Source organism: Eleginops maclovinus, chromosome 21 (assembly GCF_036324505.1).
Source record: "Eleginops maclovinus isolate JMC-PN-2008 ecotype Puerto Natales chromosome 21, JC_Emac_rtc_rv5, whole genome shotgun sequence".
NCBI lineage: Eukaryota > Metazoa > Chordata > Actinopteri > Perciformes > Eleginopidae > Eleginops > Eleginops maclovinus.
In genome coordinates, this window is record NC_086369.1 from 17,606,818 (window position 1) to 17,626,817 (window position 20,000).

General features: G+C 40.9%; 1 protein-coding gene across 1 annotated transcript in view; it reads right to left on the bottom strand.

The window, feature by feature from the left end:
- The window catches only part of LOC134883949 (ras-responsive element-binding protein 1-like), a 49,771-nt gene that overhangs the window by 20,896 nt on the left and 8,875 nt on the right, over positions 1 to 20,000 (bottom strand). The window contains 5 exon segments of the mRNA XM_063912475.1: positions 192 to 281; positions 454 to 486; positions 488 to 527; positions 5,810 to 6,014; positions 6,092 to 6,175. Of these exon segments, the coding sequence (XP_063768545.1) occupies positions 192 to 281; positions 454 to 486; positions 488 to 527; positions 5,810 to 6,014; positions 6,092 to 6,175 (452 nt within the window).

Below are 20,000 nucleotides of genomic sequence, written 5' to 3' on the forward strand. Positions count from 1 at the left end.
AAACCAGAGCCCAGTCGGCTCTGGTTGGTTAGACGACCGGCTCTGTTGTGATTGGTCAACCAACTTAGAGATGTCCCGCCCCCTTAGCCTATCACGCACAGTGTGTTGGAGTTCTAGCCAATAGGAGCGCCAGTGTTCCATATTGATGTCATTATGTCCAGGAAGTAAACAAAGGAGTGTGTGTGTGATACCTGTCTGATGTGCATGGTGAGCTGGTGTTGTGATTGACAGTCCTTGTCACACAGAGGGCAGATAAACGCTGAGCTGTCATCTTTGGTTTCCTGCAGAATACACACAAACACACACACAGAGAATCAGCACTTCCTGTTTCCTGCTGCAGCCACAGGAAGCATTGCTGCGATGAAGAATGCACAGCACGGTGCATGATGGGAAATGAGAGACAGCAGGAATGTACTGCGATGACGGGGTGTGTGTGTGTGTGTGTGTTTGTACCTGGGTTGTGCGTCTTGCATTGCGGCTGGGGGGGGGCTCTCATGGCTGACGTCAGCGACTTGGTGGGAGAGGGGCTTCAGAGAAAGAGAAAGAGCATTATCATCATCATCAACTCAAAAACAAAAGACTACAGACTGATATTAAAGACTACAGACTGATATTAAAGGACTACAGACTGATATTAAAGACTACAGACAGATGTTAAAGACTACAGACTGATATTAAAGACTACAGACTGATATTAAAGGACTACAGACAGATATTAAAGACTACAGACTGATATTAAAGGACTACAGACTGATATTAAAGACTACAGACTGATATTAAAGGACTACAGACTGATATTAAAGACTACAGACTGATATTAAAGACTACAGACAGATATTAAAGACTACAGACTGATATTAAAGACTACAGACTGATATTAAAGACTACAGACAGATATTAAAGACTACAGACAGATATTAAAGACTACAGACTGATATTAAAGACTACACACTGATATTAAAGACTACAGACAGATATTAAAGACTACAGACTGATATTAAAGACTACAGACTGATATTAAAGACTACAGACTGATATTAAAGACTACAGACTGATATTAAAGACTACAGACTGATATTAAAGACTACAGACAGATATTAAAGACTACAGACTGATATTAAAGACTACAGACTGATATTAAAGACTACAGACTGATATTAAAGACTACAGACCTGATATTAAAGACTACAGACAGATATTAAAGACTACAGACTGATATTAAAGACTACAGACAGATATTAAAGACTACAGACTGATATTAAAGGACTACAGACTGATATTAAAGACTACAGACTGATATTAAAGACTACAGACTGATATTAAAGGACTACAGACTGATATTAAAGACTACAGACAGATATTAAAGACTACAGACTGATATTAAAGGACTACAGACTGATATTAAAGACTACAGACTGATATTAAAGACTACAGACTGATATTAAAGACTACAGACAGATATTAAAGACTACAGACTGATATTAAAGACTACAGACTGATATTAAAAGACTACAGACTGATATTAAAGACTACAGACAGATATTAAAGACTACAGACTGATATTAAAGGACTACAGACTGATATTAAAGACTACAGACTGATATTAAAGACTACAGACTGATATTAAAGGACTACAGACAGATATTAAAGACTACAGACTGATATTAAGACTACAGACTGATATTAAAGACTACAGACTGATATTAAAGACTACAGACTGATATTAAAGACTACAGACTGATATTAAAGACTACAGACAGATATTAAAGACTACAGACTGATATTAAAGACTACAGACTGATATTAAAGACTACAGACTGATATTAAAGACTACAGACTGATATTAAAGACTACAGACTGATATTAAAGACTACAGACTGATATTAAAGACTACAGACTGATATTAAAGACTACAGACTGATATTAAAGACTACAGACTGATATTAAAGGACTACAGACTGATATTAAAGGACTACAGACTGATATTAAAGACTACAGACTGATATTAAAGACTACAGACTGATATTAAAGACTACAGACTGATATTAAAGACTACAGACTGATGTTAAAGACTACAGACTGATATTAAAGACTACAGACTGATATTAAAGGACTACAGACTGATATTAAAGACCTACAGACTGATATTAAAGACTACAGACAGATATTAAGGACTACAGACTGATATTAAAGACTACAGACTGATATTAAAGGACTACAGACTGATATTAAAGACTACAGACTGATATTAAAGACTACAGACTGATATTAAGACTACAGACTGATATTAAAGGACTACAGACTGATATTAAAGACTACAGACTGATATTAAAGACTACAGACTGATATTAAAGACTACAGACTGATATAAAGACTACAGACTGATATTAAAGACTACAGACTGATATTAAAGGACTCCAGACTGATATTAAAGACTACAGACTGATATTAAAGACTACAGACTGATATTAAAGACTACAGACTGATATTAAAGGACTACAGACTGATATTAAAGACTACAGACTGATATTAAAGACTACAGACAGATATTAAAGACTACAGACTGATATTAAAGACTACAGACTGATATAAAGGACTACAGACTGATATTAAAGACTACAGACAGATGTTAAAGACTACAGACAGATGTTAAAGACTACAGACAGATGTTAAAGACTACAGACTGATATAAAGACTACAGACTGATATTAAAGACTACAGACTTGTATTAAAAGACTACAGACTGCTTATTAAAGACTACACACTGATATTACAGACTACAGAACTGATATTAAAGGACTACAGACTGATATTAAAGACTACAGACTGATATTAAAGACTACAGACAGATATTAAAGCCTACAGACAGATATTAAAGGACTACAGACTGATATTAAGACTACAGACTGATATAAAGAGACTACAGACTGATATTAAAGACTTACAGACTGATATTAAAAGACTACAGACTGATATTAAAGACTACAGACTGATATATAAAGACTACAGACTGATAGTTAAAGACTAACAGACTGATATTAAAGACTACAGACTGATATTAAAGACTACAGACTGATATTAAAGACTACAGACTGATATTAAAGGACTACAGACTGATATTAAAGACTACAGACTGATATTAAAGACTACAGACTGATATTAAAGACTACAGACTGATATTAAAGGACTACAGACTGATATTAAAGACTACAGACAGATGTTAAAGACTACAGACTGATATTAAAGACTACAGACTGATATTAAAGACTACAGACTGATATTAAAGACTACAGACTGATATTAAAGACTACAGACTGATATTAAAGACTACAGACTGATATTAAAGACTACAGACAGATGTTAAAGACTACACACTGATATTAAAGACTACAGACTGATATTAAAGACTACACACTGATATTAAAGACTACACACTGATATTAAAGACTACAGACTGATATTAAAGACTATAGACAGATATTAAAGACTACAGACTGATATTAAAGGACTACAGACTGATATTAAAGACTACAGACTGATATTAAAGGACTACAGACTGATATTAAAGACTACAGACTGATATTAAAGGACTACAGACTGATATTAAAGACTACAGACTGATATTAAAGACTACAGACTGATATTAAAGACTACAGACTGATATTAAAGACTACAGACTGATATTAAAGACTACAGACTGATATTAAAGACTACAGACTGATATTAAAGGACTACAGACTGATATTAAAGACTACAGACTGATATTAAAGGACTACAGACTGATATTAAAGACTACAGACAGATGTTAAAGACTACAGACTGATATTAAAGACTACAGACTGATATTAAAGACTACAGACTGATATTAAAGACTACAGACTGATATTAAAGACTACAGACTGATATTAAAGACTACAGACTGATATTAAAGACTACAGACTGATATTAAAGACTACACACTGATATTAAAGACTACAGACTGATATTAAAGGACTACAGACTGATATTAAAGGACTACAGACTGATATTAAAGGACTACAGACTGATATTAAAGACTACAGACAGATATTAAAGACTACAGACTGATATTAAAGGACTACAGACTGATATTAAAGACTACAGACTGATATTAAAGACTACAGACTGATATTAAAGACTACAGACTGATATTAAAGACTACAGACTGATATTAAAGACTACAGACTGATATTAAAGACTACAGACTGATATTAAAGACTACAGACTGATATTAAAGGACTACAGACTGATATTAAAGGACTACAGACTGATATTAAAGACTACAGACTGATATTAAAGACTACAGACTGATATTAAAGACTACAGACTGATATTAAAGACTACAGACAGATATTAAAGGCTACAGACTGATATTAAAGGCTACAGACTGATATTAAAGACTACAGACTGATATTAAAGACTACAGACTGATATTAAAGACTACAGACTGATATTAAAGACTACAGACTGATATTAAAGACTACAGACTGATATTAAAGACTACAGACAGATATTAAAGACTACAGACTGATATTAAAGACTACAGACTGATATTAAAGACTACAGACTGATATTAAAGACTACAGACTGATATTAAAGACTACAGACTGATATTAAAGACTACAGACTGATATTAAAGACTACAGACTGATATTAAAGACTACAGACTGATATTAAAGGACTACAGACTGATATTAAAGGACTACAGACTGATATTAAAGACTACAGACTGATATTAAAGGACTACAGACTGATATTAAAGACTACAGACTGATATTAAAGACTACAGACTGATATTAAAGGACTACAGACTGATATTAAAGGACTACAGACTGATATTAAAGGACTACAGACTGATATTAAAGACTACAGACAGATATTAAAGACTACAGACTGATATTAAAGACTACAGACTGATATTAAAGACTACAGACTGATATTAAAGACTACAGACTGATATTAAAGGACTACAGACTGATATTAAAGGACTACAGACTGATATTAAAGACTACAGACTGATATTAAAGACTACAGACTGATATTAAAGACTACAGACTGATATTAAAGGACTACAGACTGATATTAAAGACTACAGACTGATATTAAAGACTACAGACTGATATTAAAGACTACAGACTGATGTTAAAGACTACAGACTGATATTAAAGACTACAGACTGATATTAAAGACTACAGACTGATATTAAAGACTACAGACTGATATTAAAGACTACACACTGATATTAAAGACTACAGACTGATATTAAAGGACTACAGACTGATATTAAAGACTACAGACTGATATTAAAGACTACAGACTGATATTAAAGGGCCCATATTATGCTTTTTGGGGTTTTCCCTTTCCTGTAGTGTGTTATTTATGTTTGTCTGTAATAGGTCTGCAAAAGCTAAAATAAAAGTTCAGGCCAGAGGGAGATTCTCTGCCATATCTCTCCCCCTACCTGAAACGCCTCGATTGATTCCTTTCTTTACTTCCTGGTTCAGTTCCGTATCACACTGACCTCACCGTGATAAGGAACTGAATTGAAAGTTGGGTTTAAGGTCATAAAAACGCTGCTGAAGGTTAATGTCTCTGTGTCCCTTTGAAATGATTACTGATAATTCTATCAGTAATCATTTCTAATAAACTGCTACGGCACAACAAGCGATGCCATGTTTTCAAAGAGTAACATGTGGTCATTTATGTACAGGCAGTGTGTGGAAAATAAAGCACTGTTTCAACATTGAAGCGTGTGAAAGACTACCCCATCATCAACAGGTGATATTAGTACCTGGGGGAGGGTCCGGTGGAGGAGTTAGCGGAGGTGACGCCGCTCTCCACCTCGCCGTCTCCACCACCGTTGATGTTCCCCGCTGACATCACAGCGGACATCATGGCGTTGATGGAGGACAGGTCTCCTCCTCCTTCAGCACCTTCTCGCTCTCCGTTGTGAAGCGTCTCTTCGCTCGCCGCCTCCTCCAGATCTCCGTTGATCGCTGCGCGGCGACATTAGCACGTTAGCTTCTGGCTGTGGTTGAACTGGTTATATTTCTGCAGGAGGTTTGGTGTTTACCTTTGTGTGTCTTCTCCTCCTTCTGCGCCTCCTCTTCCTCCATCTTCATCTCCTCACGCTGCTCCTCTGTGCTGTTCTCCATGACTGTGGAAACACATAAAAAACCTCATCAACAGAAGCACAGATTTAACGGTTTGAAGCTTTCCCATAAAATAAAGAGCTTCAGAGTTTTAGTTTTTATATTTTATAAAACCCTGAAACAGCAGGAGTAATTCGGCCTGCTCATATCTCTAACGAGACGTCATGTCATTTATAACCCACTTTAAAACCTGCACTAGGTCCTCAGATGATAACAGCCTGTAGGGCTCAAACAGGCAGATCTTTCAATGGAGTCTGGTGCACAAGAAGGGGAGCTTTAGACCAAATGCATGAACTGTTCGACACGGTTGCAGGACTTTAACACAAAGTAACTGCCTGTGAGAACAGAAGGGCGGAGGAGCTGAGTAATGGAAATAAAAAGTGTTTCTCTCAGAGAGGAGGAGAAGAAGAAGAAGAAGAAGAAGAAGAAGAAGAAGAAGAAGAAGAAGAAGAAGAAGAAGAAGAAGAAGAAGAAGAAGAAGAAGAAGAAGAAGAAGAAGAAGAAGAAGAAGAAGAAGAAGAAGAAGAAGAAGAAGAAGAAGAAGAAGAAGAAGAAGAAGAAGAAGAAGAAGAAGAAGAAGAAGAAGAAGAAGAAGAAGAAGAAGAAGAAGAAGAAGAAGAAGAAGAAGAAGAAGAAGAAGAAGAAGAAGAAGAAGAAGAAGAAGAAGAAGAAGAAGAAGAAGAAGAAGAAGAAGAAGAAGAAGAAGAAGAAGAAGAAGAAGAAGAAGAAGAAGAAGAAGAAGAAGAAGAAGAAGAAGAAGAAGAAGAAGAAGAAGAAGAAGAAGAAGAAGAAGAAGAGAAGAAGAAGAAGAAGAAGAAGAAGAAGAAGAAGAAGAAGAAGAGGTAATTACTGCTTCCTGTTTGGCAGCCCCCACAGGAAGCCGCTCTCCAGAGCCACTTCCTCCTCCAGTGTGTGTGTGTATGTGTGTGAGTGAGTGAGTGAGTGAGCGAGTGAGTGTGTGAGAGAGAGACAGAGAGGGTGTGTGAAATTCCTCCTGGTTTTAAGAAACTTTAAAGAGGAGAGGAGCAGGACCTACAACGATGAGAATAAGTCAATGAAGTTTAGAGCAGAGGACTGACTTCTGACAACTGGCTGTGTGTGTGTGTGTGTGCACCTGCCATGGCCCTGTTACAGTTTGTCATGTAAGAGCAGTGTAAGGTCAGTACACACACACACACACACACACACACACACACACACACACACATACCCATCTTAGTGAGGTCCCGCCCCCTTATCATGAACAATGTGTTGGAGTGCTAGTCAATAGGAGCGCTTGTGCTACATAGTGATGTCACTGTGTTCTGGAGGTAAACAAACACCTATAAAACTGCAGGAGAGGGAGCTCTAATGGAGTGTGGGAAAAGATGCACTTAGTTAAAAGATCTAAGACTCTTCACTCTGTGTGTGTGTGTGTGTGTGTGTGTGTGTGTGTGTGTGTGTGTGTGTGTGTGTGTGTGTGTGTGTGTATATGATGGAAAAGTTGTCTCACTGTGCAGACAAAGAGGAGCGCTCCATTTATCCATCCCTAGCCCTCCTCCTCTCCTCTCTGAAGTTTCCTGGTTTTATATCAAGATGAATATCTGGACTTTAAGACGTTAGACCAACATGTTAAACTCAGTCTAGAAATTAATCTTCAAATGAATCAGAAACACCTGAGTTTTAGCCTCAACATTTATCTGTACTTTTAATTAAAAACATGGAATTAAAAGGGTTAGTTTTATATTCAGATATTCCTAATGTATTTTAACCCTGAAACAGGCTTTACTGCCACAGAACCTAAAAGACAGGGTTTATCAAACATCTGACGTTGACTCACCAGAGATAGAAGACTAAGTTATAATCCAGAGTTGTGTTTAGAGTTAAACTTTACTGAAACTAGTATAACATTAACAGGAAGCTTTGTCCGTCTCCATGGTTACTGTAACTAGGACACCTGGGCAGACTGCTACCTGTCCAAAAATATCCAGGATAACTTCATTTATTTATATATTTCATTAAGATCTAAGGGATTGATCATTTAAAGTTGTTTTGAAGCAACATTGACTGAATCCAGCCTCGAAGATGTGAATATTGTCTGGTTTTCTGACTCATTGATAATTAAACTATCATTTGTAGTTTGTTTTTAGCTAATACTGGTTTGAAATGCAAGACATTTCAATATGTCTCTTTGGACCTTTGTAAAGATTATATATTTTTAAGGTTTTGCTGTTATTATTTTGGACGCCTTTTATTTCGTCGTCAGGATTGATTATATTGGAAGAAATAAAATTAAAATGTCCTTGATTTTAAATAACAAAGTAAGGAAAGAGCTGGTTCTCACAGTGCCTGTTGACCTGGTGTGAAGCAGCTGCCCTGACCTTCAGCTGAAAAAAACACTGTGTGTTTAAGGTGATTAAACACTTTAAAACTACCAGAAAAATGCCTCTAGTTCCTCTAAATCTCAGCATTGAATGAAGTAGACTTGCAGAGATTCTGGGTATTTAAATGTAGTTTTTAAGATGCAAAAACACTCCGATTTAGTTTAAACTTAGTTAAAGTAATGTTGTTTCTGTGGGGGTTTCACAGCCTTTTGCTGAGTGGCACCTGTGTGAAGATGTAACCCTCTGACAGAGACTCAGGGGAGGAGGAGGATGGATGAATGGAGACAGAGTTGAAAAGTTTCCTCGTCACCTGAGCTCCATAAATCCTCCTCTGACAGCCGGGACATAGATCTGGCCCTGAGAGACAGGGCTACGTCTCTATCCCTTATTGAACTCACAGCAGCTAAAGCATCAGAGGACATTCACTTTTTAATTGTTTAATATTATATACAAGACTTTAATGAGATTTAATTATGCTAAAGAACCAACACATCTTCTGGACTAACCCTAAGCTAACAGTATAGCTAGCATCACAGCAATGCCATGTACTACGTTGTGTAGCATAGCTATGTAGCATTCTTTAGCTTAATTCATCTAACTAGCATCAGGAATACAGCTTATATTAGGGTGACCAGGTAGGGTGGCCAGACGTCCGGCTTTAGGCCGGACAGTCCGGCTTTTCAATGCCCTGTCCGGCGTCTGGCGCAGCATCAAGCCGGACGTCTGGCCACCCTAGTTTATATTCATGTTTTAAATTACATTATCTCTATGTTTACAAAATGCTAACTGCCTCTCAGAGCTAGTTAGCATGTTCATTCATTATCATGACATGAAATAAATGCTAACTGGAGAGCTAAGTACGGTTTTAAACAAAGTAGCATACACTTTTAGCATTGTTAGCACAGTATTAGCATAGCTTGGATACAGTGAAGATGCTATATAAGCTATCTAATATTCAGTGGAAACCAAGGGTTATTTGACTGGAAACAAAGGATGTTTGGTTCAGTAGAACATGTCAGTGCAATAACTAATGTTAGTGAACACTAAGCTGTCAATATTAGCAGAAGTATAAATATAAAACATTAGGCTGTGAGGTTGAGTCAGCCTTTTCGTTATCCTCACCATGCTACACCAGTCAGCCGCAGAGTGTGTTGAGCCACAGATTAAAGTTCATTTATCTTTTTTTAAATCTTTTTCATCTGTTTTGCTCATTTTACCCAACGTGTACCCAGCTGTTACTCTCTGTTAGCTGAGGAATGTTAGCAGCCTGTAGCCGTTAGCATCATTTACAGCAAACTGACAGAACTGACACCTGATGTACAAAACCAACATCCCAACTCTGCTTCAACTCTTCCTCTTTAACATTATATTTAGGGTAGAAGTACTTAGATCTGGTACTTCACTAAAAGTAGAAGTAGTGAGTACTTCTAAATTGTACTTAAGTAAATACTTTAGTAAGTGTACTTAGTTACTTTGCACCACAGGTATCAGCTAGTCTGTGTTTGGAGGCGAGGTGAAGGATGGGGGAGATGGATGCAGACGGAGGAGGATCCAGTGACCAAATGTTGGCTATTTATTTCCTCCTCCTCCTCCTCCTCCTCCTCCTCCTCCTCCTCCTAACTGTCGCCTCTTCATCCTCACACACTCAGACATGCGGTGCAACGCCCAGAGAAACAGGAGGAACCAGATTCCTGTCAGCATTTCTGCACACTAACATGCAGAATTCATTAGCCGCCGCGCTAACGCTAACGCAGCAGAAGCTCCATGCTCTCTGCATCTCTTTGTTGCCCACAGATTTTAGACGCTGCTGTCTCCACAGCTTACAGCCTTCAAAGTGCACAGATATAAGCCCCAGAACACCCTGTACAGCAGCACAGGGATTCTTAAGGTCAACTGATCTAAAGATACATCTTTTTTATGCCCTCTTAAGTCAAATTATAATAAAGTATGTAGGCTACTGTGTACCAACAGAAAGAGAAGGTGGTGTTAGCTAAGCTAATGGAAGTCATCATTTTCACTGGTGCTATGCAGCTAATCGAGCTATCCAAAATTGCTACCAGCTAAAGCTAATTGTGCTGTCTTTACTCCATTAAGGCTAGTACATAAAGCTAACTACGCTCTCATTTTTCTTTTGCTAGCAGCTGAAATTAATAAAGCTATCTTTGCTTTCCTGATGCTAACATTAGAAGGTAATTAGCCTAAATTAGCTTGAGCACTTTTATCAGTGGCTTTTCAGAGCTAAATGGCTATTTAAAACTGGTTTGAAGTGAATTAAGAGAATGAAAACGTTAAGCTACAGGTGGTTTGATAATAACCTATAAAACATACAGTTTTACATACAACATACATCTTGTGATCCACTACACGCTGAGAAGTGTGTGGAAGTGTTGCGCAACACAGCACATGATGCTCAAAAACTTCACAACTAAACCTCCAACAACAACGACTGAACCCACTAAGACAACCTCCACCATGCGATGGACTCTGTGCTGACATTGATCACTTTAACGTGTTTAGAATAATTAGACTGATGCTGGTTTCAGCCAATCAGCAGTGAGACACAGAGCGTGAAGGAATCTGCGTCCCAGCCTCTTTCTGTTTCTGTCCGACCACAACAGGAAGCCGACGGGAGTCACCAGAGAGCCTTCAGCTTCCCCATGAGTGGGAGATTGATGAGCACCCCCCCCCCCCCACACACACACACACACCACCTAACACTCAGCTGCCATTACCCATCCTCCACTGCTCCTCCTCTCCCTGCAGCAGCAGCTCTGTTCTGACTTGTTAACTCTCTCATGAAACTGAAACAGAGAATCCCAGGCTGCACGGACACGCGTGTGTGTAACTATGTGTGTTTATATTATTTACATGTGAGGGGGGGTGCAGGGATTTACTCCCATTGCACGTTGATGGAACTGCAGAGACCCAAAAAGTGCCAAATATTTAAAGTTATTAATCAATCATAAGAAGTTAAAAACAATACTGGTTGTTTTGGAGCAACACATCTTCCTTTTTGTTGGGCATTATTTTTGTTTTTGTTTACCATCATCTGCAGAAATAAAAAACCTCTGTAAATGTTTTGGGAGGAGACGCTCCTCACTCTTGCATCATCTCGTGTGTGTGTGTGTGTGTGTGTGTGTGTGTGTGTGTGTGTGTGTGTGTGTGTTGGAGTTTAGCCCCGCTGTGATAAAGTGTTGAGATAGCATCGTCACTGTGTGAGCTCTATACTGTACAGCATACCAGAGGGGGGGAAGGGGGCAGTCTCAGCCAATCAAAGTGCAGCATCACTGTGGAAAATATCTGCCAGCTCTCAGCCAATCAGGAAGCAGATTCCTGCACACACACACACACTCACTCACACTCATCCTCTTAGTTTCTTCTCTTCCATCAATAAGTGTCTCTACACACCTGAACCCCACACACACACACACACACACACACACACACACACACACACACACACACACACACACACACACACACACACACACACACACACACACACACACACACACACACACACACACACACACACACACACACACACACGAAGAAGAGGAGGAGATACGATGAAGAGTGGTCTGAAGAGAAAGAGGCAGTGAGCAAGCAGCAGGTGGTGAGCTGCACAGCTGCACAGCTGCATTGTGGGTAATGTAGTGTTCCTCTGAATGAAGTATAGTATGAAGGAGACGAGGAAGACACTGTACTCCTGGAGGAAAGGCTGCAGAATGGGGGGGGGGGCAGAAGTGGCGACGGCGGTGGGGAGGGGGCATGCTGCTGATGAAGAGGAGAAACTGAAGATGATGAAGTGAGTGGGGAAGAGGAGGGGGGGTGTTTGATTTGATGATGGGGGTACAGATGGGGGAGGGGGGGTATATTTACCGTCCTCTTGTTAACAACTCGCTGAGCCGGTGGGGGGGGGTTTGATGTGTGTGTGTCTGCAACCACTGCTCACACTGCAGGGGGAGAGAGACATGGTCAGTGACACACCAACACACACAATAATACAGACACACACACAATAATACACACACACACAAACAGTACATAATAACACATACACACACACACACAGTACATAACACACACACACCAGTACAATAATAACACATACACCCACACAACAGTACATAATCACACATCACCACTACAGTACATAATAACACACGACACACAGGTACATAATAACACATACAGCACACACAGTACATAATAACACACACACACCACACACACCACAGGACACAGATAACACACACACACACAGTACATAATAACAGGGGGGGGTGAAACACACACAGTACATATTAACACACACAAAACACAGTACATAATAACACACACACACACACGTACATAATAACACACACAGTACATAATAACACACACACACACACAGTTACAGCAATACACACACACAGTACATAATAACACACACAGTACATAAAATAACACACACAGTACATAATAACACACACACACAGTACACAATAACCACACACACAGTACATAATAACACACACCGTACATAATAACACACACAGTACATAATACACACAGTACATAATAACACCACACACAGTACATAATAACACACACAGTAACAAGGTAACGGTCTAACACACCAGTACATAATAACACACACACAGTACATAATACACACACAGTACATAATAACACACACACCAGCGAGGAAGAGATGTTAGAAACTACAAAAGATTAAATGAAACTACAAATGCACATCACATGCTTCAAACACAAAGAAGACGACACACACATGCATGGATACACACTAATGTCACTAAACACACACACCAATGAAGAACAGACTTTAAACAACAGAGAGGTTTGTAGAACAACTACAAAAGAGGAACAGGAACTACAGAGAGGTAGAAACTTTAATATTTGATGACAGGGAGCAGCTCTGAGTCTGAGGACAGGAGCTAATCTGAGCTGAAGATGTCAGGAGGAGGAGAAGCAGAGGAGGAAGCGGAGCAGGATGCAGAGGATGCAACAGGCTGCAAAGCTCCTGATAGAGAGGAGGAGGTATTTGTGGATGATGGAGGGATGAGGAGAGGGGGAAGGAGGCAGGGAGGAAGATTAAGAGCTTAACCAGACCTAAAGCTAATTGGGAGGCAGAGGTGGAGGATGAGGAGGAGGAGGAAGGAGCATCTATTCAGGTTTACACAGAGACTGGATATGTTATAATCACATAGCCACATTAGCACCATTTGTGAAATCCCCTTTAGCTCCCCATTAGCATCAGGAGGATGCTAACAGGCAGTTAGCGGCTCTCTGTTTAATCTGCAGCCCTTTAGCCGCAGAGCTAACAATGCAACAGGCTGCAGGCAGTTAGCGCCGCTAGCTCATTAGTTGCTGGCTTAGCGGGAGCTTTGTGTTGTTATACGGGGGGAGTGGGTCAGGGGGGGTGAGGCAGGGTGATAAACCGTGGTGAGATGGGGGGGGCACCTCCTGCAGATCAGATTACACCTCCCTGCACAACACCCGCTCACAGCTACTGAAACAGGTTCTAAAGTTCTGCAGGTTCTCCTCCTCCTGATACCTGAGCAAATAAGGATGTACATAGACCTCTTGTCTGTCTGTGTGTGTGTGTGTGTGTGTGTGTGTGAGTGTGTGTGTGTGTGTGTGTCACTTGCAGGATGGATGGTGGTGCAAAATAAAAACTGAAAAAACCTGAAACTAGTTACAGATCATCCGAGCTTGTGAGACACGCTGAGGGTAAAAATAACCCACGCAGCAGGAGGAATGTGTGTGTGTGTGTGTGTGTGTGTGTGTGTGTGTGTGTGTGTGTGTGTGTGTGTGTGTGTGTGTGGTGTGTGTGTTGTGTGTGTGTGTGTGTGTGTGTGTGTGTGTGTAGGAATGCTGCCCTGCTTTTGGTTGACAGGCATGAACAAGTGCAGAGAGCCTGGAGGAGGAGAGGAGATAAGAGAGAGGAAGAGAGGAGGAGACCTGCCAAAATAAAAGAGAGGTGAACCACTTTTAAAGCAGAGAAGAAGAGGATCATTTACAGAAAAGAGTTTTGGACTGTGTGTTCAGAGACAAAGTGTGTGTTGGAATGTGGGATTTGTAGTCCTCTTCTTTAAACTACAACTCTTATTTCAGGACCATTTACTCATCACACCTACAGATCGTTTACACAGGAAGCAGGGCGTATCAGCAGTTTCACCACACACACACACACCCACAAAAGGGGGGAGAAGGGTGAGTCAGTAAAAACAGGAAGTGAGAGACGGAGGAGAATCCAGTCAGACCAGACGAGCAGCTTCTTCTTCTTCTCCTCTGCTCCTAATCGTGTAAACTCTGGCCTGATTGGCTGGCTGCCCGACACCCTGCCTGCAGGTTGGCAGCTGATTGGCTCATGAGGGTGCTGGCAAAACGCCTCAAGGACATCCACACCTACATCCTCCCTCCCCCACCCTCCCGCTCTCCTTACTGTGAGCATCCTTAAAAACACACACACACACACACACACACACACACACACACACACACACACACACATTAAAGCTGATAGAAACTTTAAAGCTTCTCTAAACTGAAGAAATATCTGTCAAACTGAAACAGCCGTCATGACTCAGCACTTTGACATCCTCTAAAATTAAGAAAACAGAGAGAAACTGAAGTCAGCTGACTGTGTTTGTCTCTCCATCCTCCTCCAGCTTTCTGTAATTACAGACACTGATGGGGGGGGGGGGGCAATAAGTCAAAGCCGGGTGGGGGGGCTGTCAACGTGCTGAGCAGCTGTCACACACACACTCTCTGACAGGTGTCCGGGACAGCAGCGTCTCCTCTGTGAGCCTCATTCATCCAGACGCTAACAGATGCTAAGCTAACGGGCTACGAGTGTGTTTGTGTCTGTTTCTGACTCACTGAGGCTCTTTATTCACTTGCAGGTCACAGATGCTTTTTACTCAAACAGCAGTTAGCAGATGTCACACACACACACACACACACACACACACACACACACACACACACACACACACACACACACACACACACACACACACACACACACACACACACACACACACACACACACACACACACACACACACACACACACACACACACACACAGGAAAGGAGATACATGATGAAGACAGAAATTATTTCCCAGCTTTCATCAGTCCAGAACTAACGGTGTGTTTCCGATCACAGGCAGACAAAAGGATTGCACGTTATCTATCGTTTAAAAAAGACAGAGAGAGGAGCAGGAGAGAGAGAGAGGGGAGCAGGAGCGAGAGAGAGAGACAGCAGGAGAGAGAGAGAGAGAGAGAGAGAGAGAGAGAGAGAGAGAGAGAGAGAGAGAGAGAGAGAGAGAGAGAGAGAGAGAGAGAGAGAGAGAGAGAGAGAGAGGAGATGTCTCAGATTATTTGCATCTTATTTTCCCATGTTGGGGGGGGGGGGTTATGCATAAAAAAATGGACTCCATTCCTCCTCTTCTCCATCCCTCCTCCAGCTGTCTCTCTGCTCAACAAGAGACACATTCATCCCACACACACACAAAATCAGGAGTGTGTGTGTGTAGTGTGTGTGCTGCTGTCCGTCACAGAGAGGAGTGTGTGTTCATGTACTGCTCAACAAGTCCTCCTATGCACACACACACACACACACACACACACACACACACACACACACACACACACACACACACACACACACACACACACACACACACACACACACACACACACACACACACACACACACACACACACACACACACACACACACACACACACACACACACACACACACACACACACACACACACACACACACACTTCACTGCTAAGAAAGCATGACTCAGCAGAAATAAGGAACAGGAAAAACACGCCTGCTGTGATTGGTCAGCTGGCTGGCTCTGTTAGAGATGTCCCGCCCCTTAGACTATCACGTACAATGTGTTGGAGCACTAACCAATAGGAGTGTGAGTGTTCCATAGTGATGTCACCATGTTCCGGGGATAAACAAACAGCAGAATGAGGCTCTTGAGACTGTGATGAAGTCTCAAGCTCAAACCAGTATGAGCATGCTGTGATGCCTCAAGGCAACACACACACACACACACCTCTCCTCCCTCCTCTCTCTGATAGTGGATAAAGTACAAGGCCACACTTTCAGCCAATCAGAGCGATCGCTGCCTGCCTCCCCTGACATCCAACAGCTGTGTGTGTGTGTGTGTGTCAGCTGTTGTTTGAGGAACTTTCCCCAGTTTAAACCAGATTGAGTCAACCTGACTTCAAAACTTCAGCCTCCTCTCCTCCCCTCGTCTCCTTTCCTTCCTTCCTCTCTTTGAGATGCTTCAGCTAAACGCAGAGGAACTGTGTGTGTGTAAAGTTTACAGTATCTTTAACCCACTGAACAAAGTGCTACTGATAAAGCGGTTAATGTGACACACACACACACACACACACACACACACACACACACACACACACACACACACACACACACACACACACACACACACACACACACACACACACACACACACACACACACACACACACACACACACACACACACACACACACACACACACACACACACTTTTATCCTCCTGCAGTTTATCAGGTCTGCAGAGATACTGAAACAACATGCAGCTTCCTGATTCCTGTCAGGAAGCAGGAAGCTGCATGGCGTGTGTTCCTCTGTTCCTACCTCCCTCTCTCCCCTCTCTCCCCTAAACTCAGCAGCAGCCTTTAAAGCACTTGTTGTCCTTGATGCTTTTATTTGAAAGGATCGCCCGAGATTGGAGTGCTTAGGCTGTAGAGACAGATCCATCAAAGGGAACGACACACAAACACTACATTACCCAGAATGCCCTGTTCCCAAAACTACACAAACATGTCTTTGAAAAAAGCAGGAATACTACAAAAAATATGGGAAGTCATTTGGGGGTTGACATGTGTTCCTAAAGACAGAAGAGGAAGAGGAGGGAACCTCAAGGGGGGGGGGGGGTAGGAAAAGGAGGAGGAGACAAGGAAAGGGATACAAAGGGAGAGAGGATGAAGATGCAGATTGATGTGAAACAGATGTTAAAACAACACAAAAACCCTCAAGAGTGTGAGTGTGTGTAGGGCGTGGTGCTGAAGGAGGACCAGGTTTCAGTTGAGTGAAAAGACTCAAAGCCTCTTTGTGTCTCTGCCTGCAGGGCGACACACACACACACACACACACACACACACACACACACACACACACACACACACACACACACACACACACACACACACACACACACACACACACACACACACACACACACACACACACACACACACACACACACACACACACACACACACACACACGGGGAGGTTCATTGTTTTTCACTGAAGGCTGAATGCAGTCTGGTGGGCACACCTTACTGCAACCCCCCAATACACACCTGAGACACACCCACACCATCTCCTTAACAAACACACACCTCCCCCATCACACACACACACACACACACACACACACACACACACACACACACACACACACACACACACACACACACACACACACACACACACACACACACACACACACACACACACACACACACACACACACACACACACACACACACACCCTTTAAAAAACTTCACAACTTTCCCACACTGTAGCACATGCTGTTATTCTGAAGGAACAACTTCTACTGTCCTGATAAACAGGAAGAGCAGACCCTTCAAAATAAAAGCGCAAACGAAGTTCATATCTGCCTGGCTGTCTGACTCCTCTGTCTGGCTCTCCAACAGTCCTACCCCTGTCATCCCCCAGTAGTGGAGAGGATTCACCTGTTCCGAAGGTGTGTGTGTGTGTGTGTGTGTGTGTGTGTGTGTGTGTGTGTGTGTGTGTGTGTGTGTGTGTGTGTGTGTGTGTGTGTGTGTGTGTGTGTGTGTGTGTGTGTGTCATCACTAATCACAATGATAATTAGTCAGCAGCCTGTCTGGGAATGAACACACTCACACACTGCAATTTCAAAATAAAAGCATCAGCCATTATAAAAGAGATGAATCAGAATCCCTTGACTGGTCCCACAGGGGGGACATGTGCTACAGCAGCCACAGATCCAGAGACAGCTTTACAGAAATATGAAAAACACACCATTTACAAAATACACATCCTGAAGGAGACATGGAGCCAGGTAATACTGCAGGTACTGATGGTGGCATACTACTGTTTGTATAGCCCAACTAGTCCGTTCCTTCATCTCCTCTCCAAACGTGTGAACTTTGAAAAGGAGATGTAGAGATAAGACAATGACTACATGATCATGTTCTCCATATCTAACATGTTCTCCATGTATCTAACATGTTCTCCATGTATCTAACATGTATCTAACATGTTCTCTATATCTAACATGTTCTCCATGTATGTAACATGTTCTCCATATCTAACATGTTCTCCATATCTAACATGTTCTCCATATCTAACATGTTCTCCATGTATGTAACATGTATCTAACATGTTCTCTATATCTAACATGTTCTCCATGTATGTAACATGTTCTCCATATCTAACATGTTCTCCATATCTAACATGTTCTCCATATCTAACATGTTCTCTATATCTAACATGTTCTCCATGTATGTAACATGTTCTCCATATCTAACATGTTCTCCATATCTAACATGTTCTCCATATGTAACATGTTCTCCATATCTAACATGTTCTCCATGTCTAACATGTTCTCCATATCTAACATGTTCTCCATATCTAACATGTTCCATGTATCTAACATGTTCTCCATATCTAACATGTTCTCCATATCTAACATGTTCTCCATATCTAACATGTTCCATGTATCTAACATGTTCTCCATGTATCTAACATGTTCTCCATGTATCTAACATGTTCTCCATATCTAACATGTTCTCCATGTATCTAACATGTTCTCCATATCTAACATGTTCTCCATGTATCTAACATGTTCTCCATGTATCTAACATGTTCTCCATATCTAACATGTTCTCCATATCTAACATGTTCTCCATGTATCTAACATGTTCTCCATGTATCTAACATGTTCTCCATATCTAACATGTTCTCCATGTATCTAACATGTTCTCCATATCTAACATGTTCTCCATATCTAACATGTTCTCCATGTATCTAACATGTTCTCCATGTATCTAACATGTTCTCCATATCTAACATGTTCTCCATATCTAACATTTTCTCCATGTATCTAACATGTTCTCCATATCTAACATGTATCTAACATGTTCTCTATATCTAACATGTTCTCCATGTATCCAACATGTTCTCCATATCTAACATGTTCTCCATATCTAACATTTTCTCCATGTATCCAACATGTTCTCCATATCTAACATGTTCTCCATATCTAACATGTTCTCCATATCTAACATGTTCTCCATGTATCTAACATGTTCTCCATATCTAACATGTTCTCCATATCTAACATGTTCTCCATGTATCTAACA